The 10,310-nt window shown below is 34.3% G+C and overlaps 1 protein-coding gene across 1 annotated transcript; it reads right to left on the bottom strand.

Annotated features, from left to right (window-relative positions):
* Window positions 1-546: 546 nt before the first annotated feature.
* Window positions 547-1,896, bottom strand: LOC113229200 (extradiol ring-cleavage dioxygenase-like). The gene has a single exon (XM_026462720.1). It carries the CDS (start codon window positions 1,682-1,684, stop codon window positions 854-856), a length of 831 nt encoding a protein of 276 aa, XP_026318505.1. The 5' UTR covers window positions 1,685-1,896; the 3' UTR covers window positions 547-853.
* Window positions 1,897-10,310: the final 8,414 nt, after the last annotated feature.

Raw genomic sequence — 10,310 nt, 5'->3', positions numbered from 1 at the left:
TCACCACGACGAGGTAATACATACATGGCAACTCATCGAATATATAACCAGAAATTAAGATGAAATAAGAACCTGATAAGTTGTCAGGTAATCCATGCCTATATATATGTATACATACTCGATGCCACAGGGAAAGCCGGCACTACCCTGCTTAGTAATTTCCGTCTCTTTCGGTTTTGTAATGAGAACATTAATAATAAAAACAGTTCAAATAACAAATTGTTAAGTTTTAGCAGATATTAGAGTTTCATTGTACTATTTTGACGCTTGTTTAGGTTCTGAGTAAGTCCGGTAATGTATTAGATTATGAAGCTAATATATTACTTGTATTAGCCTCCTAATAAGTGTAACGAGTGTCATTATAGCATGGTTGAGCAAATTATACTCTTTCTATGATCTGTTCTATTACACGGAATAACATTACTATTTAACAATATAAATTTTTGACTGTAATTAACAAATCACGAAGGTTGCAGCCGCAGGACTTAAAAAAACCGAAATTATTTAGAATAAGTATAATTAAAAGAAAATTACAATATCAAAATTATGCTAGATACAAAGTGAAGGCGATGACGTCCCCGCGGGCGACTCCGATAGTGGTCACGCGGCGGCAGCTTGCACGTTCCGCGGAGTCGGCGGCGTTGACGGTGCTCAAGTTCCGCAGCGTTGGCATTACCCCATGTTGCACTGTTTAGTTAATACCTAGTTGCTAAGCGATGTCAGCGATCTTCATGTATCCAGTATGTGTAATTATCATGTAATTTATTAATACAAAATACATATACAATAAAAAAAACAATTGTTACAATGTTACACTCATACATAAGTATTAATTCATTCAAATCAGGAAAAATTATTTTTTGTCCCAAATGTAGCCAGTAATTTTAAATTTGTCACGGTAAATAGAATCAAAAATCTTCTTCCCGGGTTGCGAGCCACCGGCTCCAGCGGTTACTATCAAGGGCATTAAATGATCTGCTTCTCCTAATGGATGACATTCCAAGGCTTCCGGTTGGTTCTGCCATTCCAAAATTTTCTTACGATTTTCAAGATCACCAGTGCACACTTCATTCAAGAAATTATCGAAATTCTGATTGACAATACCATCAACATCTTCGGCAGAATTGAATTTTCTGAACTCTTTCATGTTGTGATAAGACAAACCGGATCCAAAAATCGCTACTCCCTCTTTACGGAATTGATACAGCACTTCTCCGATTTTATAATGTTGCTCTGCGTCTTGATTTTTAAGAATGGAAAGTTGAATTATAGGAATATCTGCACTTGGGTTAATTAACATCATCGGAATAAAAACTCCATGGTCCCAACCTCTTTCGGTGTCCAACTTCGATGATATATTAGCTTTTTCGAACGCATCCCTAATTTTTCCAGCCAAAATGGGGTCACCGGGAGCATTGTATTTATACGTGTAACTTACTGGCGGGTAATTGCTGTAATCGTATAATAAATCATGATGTTCACCAGCAGAAATCGTCACAACATCTTCTTCACGGTGAGCGGTGACCAGAATTATAGCTTTTAAATGTTTCAAATCAACAATTCGAGAAACATTTTTAAGAGATTGCGCGATTTCGAGATTATGCTTTTCACCCAAAACAGGAAGTGGTCCGCCGCCATGATTTAAAAATATAGATGGCGCAAAATAATTTTGACTAACACTCATCTCTACAGTTAGAGTTATTACACTACTGATAGTATCACTAAATTGTTAAACTACAGAAAATTACGACACTGTTGACTTAAGCGATATCAAAGTGTAAATAACTAAGTACGTTAGAACAAACTTTATGAAGTGTATTGAGGAAGAAGTATATAGGTATCAATTAATGGGGTTATAGATTTTACTGATAAAGCAGATTCCCGTCTGTATTTCGGGGTCGTGTTCGTATGATACACTCAGGGCTGGGCAAAATACATGCTACGTCTTAATTGAAATACAAATTACAAAATACTTCCTTATATGTATTTAAAATACGAAATACCAAATACTTTCTTGGGGTGTATTTGAAATACAAAATACAAAATACTTTCATGGGTTGTATTTAAAATACAAAATACAAATACAAATTACAAAATACTTTTTTAATATACCTGTCCTGTCGCGACACTCGGAAACCAACAATTTCCTTCAATGTTTTTTCCTTCCACAATACATATCTTGAAAAAGAAGTTTTAAATTATTATTTTTACAGAAATACAATTAACAATGATTACAGGTGTAAAGAAATAAACAATATATACACTATTTATATTATGTAGAAACAATAAAAATCTGTATAAGTTTTCTACAAACGTCAGTCTGTCTCTTCATCAAAAACTAATATGTTTCAACAATCGTCAATTTGTCCCATCATCGCACTGATTCTTCCAACCATATATTGGCGGAACGGTTGCATAAAACGACGTAGCTAATTCACACGTAGTAGAAGAAGACGGAGTAGGAGAAGACTCGTTAATCTGTGATTATATATATTTTTCTTGTTTCCGTTTCGTTTAATTCGCGTCTCTGGAGTTTTGTTAATAAAATTGTGTTTTTGTTATAGTTATCACTGATTTTGGCTATAGGACTTTACTTTGACATAAGGATCTTCTATTGTATACGATACGATTTAGCGATTTTCTTAATCGATTAATTTCAATGGGATTTTTAAGCGTATTGGTTTAAAGTTAAGGCGAATCGAATCGTCTAAAACCTATTCATAATTTAACAAAAATCTTACTTAAAATTATTTCGTCAAGTATATACAGAAACAGAAAATAAACAGAAGGACGAACCTTTGGACAATAAGTTATGTGACATTATTAATGAATAGTTTAGTTAGGTGTAAAGGATTGGTATCTGTAAAAGCAAAAAAATATTTACATATTATTATATCATGTAATAAAGGAGTTTTTATTTACTACAAATTTTGAAACGATTTTTATGAAATCGATTCAAGAGCATACGATACGATCCGAAGATCCATTCAGAGGCGAAATTATGATATATTACGATCCAAAAAATCGATTCAAAGCAAATAATCGTGCATCCTTCCTCAACTGCTTATCGGTTTCTGATAGAATTTTTTATTATTATTTATATTATTAAAATTTTATATTTCTGACCTATTGAACGTTCACCTTTTTTTTTTAAACAGTCATTTGGGTTGGCAAAGGTTCCACCATACAGCCTCTTCATAAATTTTTCTTTATTGTGACAGCTGTCAAAGCATGTTTCGTCGAACGCTGTGTTGTTTATTTTTATAATAATAATATGTACTTTTTATTATTTTTTTTGGCGAAATCATCGTTTGTCTCGATGGAGCCATAGCATTTAAAAGAAGAAGAAGAATAATAATGTTGAAGAATTACATTTTTCGGCATATTAATGTGGAATCGTAAAGCATCGTGCGAATTTTTGGAATGTTCAGAACATAGGGATGCCAATCTAGTTCTAGTCCTCCGATGATGGAAAGAGGAAGACGGTATTTAAATCGTGCAATTGCATCTATTCATTTTCTCCAAAAGGCCATCAGTCGGTTGCCTACCTACGCTTCTGTACACTACTCTGGGTCTCCACTCAAGCACCCTTCTACCCCATCTGTGGTATTTACAGCATATGCTCATTTCCACTTTCAACTGACTAACCGCCTTGGCTATATCCATAAGTTTTGTCCTTGTTCGGATCTCTGTATCACTGAATTGATCTCGGAGAGACATATATTATAGCTTGTTCGTAGCTCTCTGGGCTATTTGTAGCCTTTGCTCTCTGTCTTTCTTGTCATTCTCCATGATTAAGCTCCGTAGACCGGGCGAGGACACATTGCTAGAATGTCTGACGTTTCAAGGTTTATGGGTATATTGGTACCCTTAACCACTTTAGACAATTTACCAAAGGCATCCAGTAGCAGTAGAGCTCCTTGTGAAAGAGTTCGTCCAGGGTAGTACTGCCACCTTACCTATTTCTGCCGCCAAGCAATAATGTCAGCATTACTGTGTTCCGGTTTTGGAAGGTAAGGGTACTGGTGAAATTAGAGGCACATGGGACTTGTCAACTTTTGTCTCAGGGTGACGGGCGCAGTGGTAGTGCCCCTCAGATCTTTGCAATTTAGAGCTCTGAGTGGCACTGTAACTGTTATGGACAGGCGTGTAGCTTACCATCAGGCGCACGTCTTGTCCGTCCCGTTACTTGATGTTATAAAAAAACATTCTTAGCTAGACGAATTATTATTTTTATTATATCACGTAACAGGCAGAAACAAGTCGTGCGCTTGGCGGTAAGCGACACGCCTGTACATAGCAGTAGCAGTTTTAAATCGCAAAGATCTGAGGGGCACTGCCACTGAGCCCGTCACCGATCACCGACATAAGTTGCAATTGCCAAATACCTTCGCCTTCCCCTTTCATCACCGGGGGACTAGGCGTAGGCTTGGGTTCTCCTCCTATGTTGTGGATATTCCAAAGATTCGTATGAAGCGTTACGCTTCCGCATTTGTATGGTAAACGGCTATGGAGTCGAATTCCTTGTCTGAAGACTTGTTCCCTGCACGTTATAACTTGGACCTTTTCAATGCGAGAGTGAATAGGCATTATTTAGGTGTGCATGCTCCATCGTTGACCTCATCGTCACTTTCCATCAGGTGAGATAAAGGTCAAATGTGCACTTTTATATATAAAAAAAAACTATGTTCTTTATTTAGTTCTGAATCGGACAAAGTATAGTTTTTAGTACTTTTCTAATAATTTATATACTTTTTTAGCATTTAAAAAATCTTTACTTTGGGCTTGAATAAACATAGTATGGCATGAAAGGCCCATATAGTAAATCCACAGACATATATCTAGATAGACGCCGCAAGTCCAGCAATTTGTATGAAAACCAAGCGTGTCACATTTTTTGTACCCACTATGACGTCACAAGAACTAATTAGTATGGAAACCTCTTTCCGCTCGCTCTAAATCGATTGATTGAACGGAATACTCGTAAACACGCGTATTCCATTCAATTAATCGATTCTAAATAGAATAATCTTTGTTCGAAAGTATTTGTTGATTACAAGTAGTCATAATTAACATAGTAGAAAAATACTAGAATAAGATAGTTAAGTCCTTTATTTTACTTGTTTTAAACTTTAATTTTTAATCGACTTCAAATATTAAAATTATTGTCCTTGCAATAAAATGAGCTTATTATATAATGTCTTTATATATCTTAATAGATGATCTTATTGATTAACTTAAATAATGAAAACGCACGTCAATACATATATTATGAACTTGCGACTGCCTTAATTAATTTTACTAGATGGTTTTCTGTTAGAAATTGATCAAATTGATGAATGGCAAGGCAAACGAAAATGTTACTGCTGACAAAATATGGTAAAAATCTTATTAATCAAAAAAGGTTTATTTAATGACGGCTTCGTGTAAAATTTTTGTGGAATGTTTATTATTTCTCGGATTTATAACTATGCTACTCTGCATATTTGGATAGCATCTGAGGTAAGATAAACTAGACCACCTTCGTCCTCGAAAGCAACCAACTCATACGTATGATCAACTCCAGGTTTTTGTAAAGACAGCGCACCGTTAATTCTTTGCATTATATATATTTTTGTATTACTCGTACTACATATCCGGCGATGTATGTAATTATTTGCTCACTATATTCGGACCTTTGAGGCAACGTAATCGAAAAAAAGCTGCAAAAATAATCGAAATTACAGATACTACTGATAATAGATACTACAAAACTGAAAAAAAAAAACGAAACGTTATCACAAAAGAATTATAGAATATTTTTATAATATTGCTAAGGTCCTAATAGGTTTCGTTCCTTTGTTTTCAAAATCGATCAGAATCGAGAACAGTATTGCCTAACGTACACATCACTAAATGTTGAATTTGGTCAAAGAAATTAACAAACGGCCGTACCAAGAAACTGAATGCATTATACAAAAGTGCGTTCGTTCGATATTCATGGCGTATTAACAAAGGAACACAAATATATCGCACCAAGTAAAAGCCGCAATGTATTACAAATTATGAGGCATACACTCGGTTGCATATTTGTTTTCTCGAAATTCATACAAAACCAAAATAATTCTTTTTAAAATAAATTATGCATCTTCTGATTACAAAATCACTTGCCCGTGGAAGGAAACGCCACCGTTTACCCGTTTACCCTCAGTTATGGTGCTTTTGCAGTTTATAATGGCACAATTATGCATTTTTCGCGTTTTCGACTGGTGTTTATCTACGATAACGGTCGAGCGCATTCTGAAGTGTAGCAGCAGCAAGTAGGTGAATTTCACTTATTTTGGGCACGCGAAGTACGTACACTTCCGGCGTCTATCTAGATATATGTCTGTGAGTAAATCAGTTATTTGTCGTAATTATAGGTATGCCTCATCAATTACAAAATTATTAAATTACTAAACTCTACATATAACTCAATCCTACAAAACTGAACAGGGACTAAGACAATCAGTATTTAATACAAAATTCTCGAACCCTCGGGCATAACAAAATTATCGTAAAATTCGTTGCTGTCAACCAAAATTACAACTTTTTTAAAGTTTTAAGTAAAATATTAGAGTAATCAACCCTTCTGTCATTTTAGATAATATTGTATCATTTCAGAAATACTTACTTTGGGCCTTATTACACTGCTACGGGTAACAAGGTACGGCTACGAGTAATAAAGTTCCCTAATAAATTAGCGGATATAAAAATTTACATTGCTCGTTTTTTTCGTGATAAAGACATTGTGGTCGAATAAAGACAACAAAAAGAGTTGAAATAGAAAAAATTTTGTCATCCTTCCTCAAAGTGTCAATGTAGATTGGGTAAGTAGTCTACCTAAACTGAATAAATTATGCACCTTAAGAACTTTGTATGCACTAAAATAATTTGAACGTTTGTAAATAAAACCATTATTTCATTGGTTTGTCAATTTTTTCAAAATATTTTTATTTTAACTATGTGTAATAAGGAAGCACATAACGACTAATAAGGGCCAACGTTCTTTTTGTCGGGCCGTATTAAACGACACGGGCCTTATAACACGATTCGATGTGCAAAGTGCAAAATTATGTCGGAATATTAAAGTTAAATATTTTACGTTTAAAAACAGTAAGTAAGGAGAAATCACCATTAAAATCAAGTTTAAACTTACGTTTGTTGCCCTTGAAAATTACTGTGGCGAGTGTCAACTACCGATCGCGACGAGTAGAGTGTTTGGTTTGACAATATGGCAGCTTAATTGAGTCGTAGCCGCGTTACTGCGTTTTTATTGTTCCGTTTTAAACGTATACACACCCATTGAAATTAATTTGAAATATGCTTTTAGGATCTCCGGCTTTAACATACACAGGGCTTTATTTGCCCAGAGTACCTTAATAACGAAGCGTAGGTAATCAACAAACAATACTATCTCGTGTTCTATACCTTCCAAAAGGCAAAGTAAGCCCTTAAAGCTACTGGTATCTTTTTTGTAAATAACTCGCGCATATCTGTAGACATATTGTTATTGTTTCAATTAAACTCTATTACTAATTAAGATAAGAATGGTACAAAGGCCATTAGCCCAGCCGGCAGACGACTGTACTTATTGTTTGTTTTTCTTGGGTTTTCACGGTTAACATTCCACTTACAAGGGTCTTGACTTGTTTTTAAAAAGGGGAAACTGTCTATCATATTGTGACCTAAATCACTTCATTTAATTCTCAATAGGCATGTAATACGTAGAGTGATGGGTCAAACGATTAGCGGGAATCAATCCTTTTAATTTTGATATATGGTGCTAAAACCCCAAAGTCTAAGGATTTCAGATGACTATGATCCTAAACCATTAATGTAATATCGAGCACCTGTTTTTTGACTGCAACCGTATCTTCACTAGTCTATATGATATACTTCCTTCTAAAATCGCGTCCTGTTAACCCAAAGTATATTTAGAAACAGTATGTATGTATTTAGCAGGAGTAGAGCTCTTTGTGAAAGAATTCTTCCAGGGTAGTACTGCCACCTTAGGTACCTGTTTCTGCCGCCAAGCTATAATGTCAGCATTACTGTGTTCCGGTTTTGAAGGGTAAGGGTGCTGGTGAAATTATAGGCACATGGGACTTGTCAACTTTTGTCTCAGGGTGACGGGCGCAGTGGTAGTACCCCTCAGATCTTTGCAATTTAGAGCTCTGAGTGGCACTGTAACTGTTATGGACAGGCGTGTAGCTTACCATCAGGCGCACGGCTTGTTCGTCCCGTCATTTGATATTAAAAAAAATATTATAAGGAACAATTTGTTTCTGCAATAGTTTGTGTCTTTCTTCTCAGCAAAATCTGTCACCGACATTCACCGATCAAATTTTGAGAAACAAACGCGTGTCTTCCTTAACTTGGCGTTGGCGGAATCATCGATTGCATCAATGAAGCTACATGACATGTTTAAAAAGAAGCAGACATGATCCTAAATAATGGGAGTTTTAATTGAAATGATTATTTTTTTATTTGCAAGAAAATAGTTATCGCCTTGAGGCTTTTAAATCTATTATGTCGTGTTCCTTATATGATATAGTAAGTCATAATTAACTGTGTTGCTACACGATTCCGCAGTCACCCTGTAATTATTAATTACCTTAACTATACGGAAGTGACACAGATAGAGTGCATAATACCTCTGAAACCTTTTTATTAATTTGTTCCACCTTTTTTATTGGCAAATTTTAGAGAAATATGTAAATAAAAATGGAACTGTTTTGGTTTAATTTCTTTCTTCTTCTTCTAATTTTTATTTTTATTTAATTTCTTCTAAATTTATGTAAAAATAAAAACCAAAAAATAATTTGTGTGAAAAATAAGTTATTCTTAAATCTAAACAATTCTATCTATGTACAATTGTAATTAATACTATACAAAAAATAATCAAAAAGTGGTTGATCCTTACAATAGGGATTAAATAAAAAGCTAGCTAAACCTTTTTTCTTGTAATAGCTAAAAGCTGACAAATTAGGAACCTATGCTATGAAAAAAAAATTCTGGCACTTTGCGGTTTGAGCTTATGCCACAGCAAAACCGGAAAACTTATTCTCAGAAAAAATGGCAAGAAAAAGTAATTTGGAAGGAAAAGGATCACTAATCCGTCAGGCAAAAGCAAATATCACTACGCTAATAAAATAATTGCAACTTTTCCTACTGAACCTATAAAAGGGATAAATTTTTTAATATTCAAACATAATATACCTTCTGATTTCCGAGTACAAGTTATTCATCATAGATTATAAATTATACTTTATACGTTGTATTATATCACAGATAATACAATTATATTCTTAATCTTAAATAATTGGGTAATAAAAACGCAAAATCGATAAATTTCGAGTTAACGTAGTGTTAATTGCTGGTGTCGATTTTTTTGGGACATCATTATACTAAATCTATGGTGATATCAGTGTCAGTGTTAATAGTCACAAACTGTTAATAGTAGAAAAGGAGTCACCAGGTCATTGTACGTACCTATTTAAATGTATAAATTGCTTTAATCGCGTAGTAAATCATGATGTTCGCCAGCCGAAATCGTAACCCCAAGTCTTCTTCACCATGAGCCGTGAAAATAGGTTTTAAACGTTTCAAGTTTCGAGAATATCTGAGATTTCGCAATATCAAGATTAAATTATTAATTCAAAACAGGAAGTTCAAGAAGGAAGAAGTTCGAAGAAGGAAGAAAAGAAGTTCAGGAAGAGCTCAATTGCATTTTGTATTAGTTTGTATTGTTTCTTAAGTTTAGAGAAATAAATGTCTTTTTTATTTTATTTATTTTTATTGACAAAAGAAATAGAAAGCAATTTTTTGGCTGTAATTAAATGTAATTTATTAATAAAAAATACCATATACAATAAATAACAATTGTTACAATGTTATACATAAGTATTAATTTATTCAAATCAGGAAAATTTATTTTTTGTCCCAAATGAAGCCACTAATTTTAAATTTGTCCAGGTAAATAGAATCAAAAATCTTCTTCCCGGGTTGCGAGGCACTGGCGCCAGCGTTTACTATCAACGGCATTAAATGATCTGCTTCTCCTAGTGGATGACATTCCAAGGCTTCCGGTTGGTCCTGCCATTCCAAAATTTTCTTACGATTTTCAAGATCACCAGTGCACACTTCACTCAAGAAATTATCGAAATTCTGATTGACAATTCCATCAACATCTTCGGCAGAATTGAATTTTCGAAACTCTTTCATGTTGTGATAAGACAAACCGGATCCAAAAATCGCTACTCCCTCTTTACGGAATTGATACAGCACTT

The sequence above is a fragment of the Hyposmocoma kahamanoa genome, unplaced genomic scaffold (assembly GCF_003589595.1).
Source record: "Hyposmocoma kahamanoa isolate Upper Pololo Valley unplaced genomic scaffold, ASM358959v1 289, whole genome shotgun sequence".
Lineage (NCBI taxonomy): Eukaryota > Metazoa > Arthropoda > Insecta > Lepidoptera > Cosmopterigidae > Hyposmocoma > Hyposmocoma kahamanoa.
The sequence above is the reverse complement of the archived record's forward strand: the minus strand, read 5'-3'. Positions and strand labels throughout refer to the sequence as shown.

What these genes read in the sequence shown, in the direction of transcription:
- LOC113229200 (XM_026462720.1), bottom strand. Translation starts at nt 1,684, where the DNA reads ATGAGTGTTAGTCAAAATTATTTTGCGCCATCTATATTTTTAAATCAT.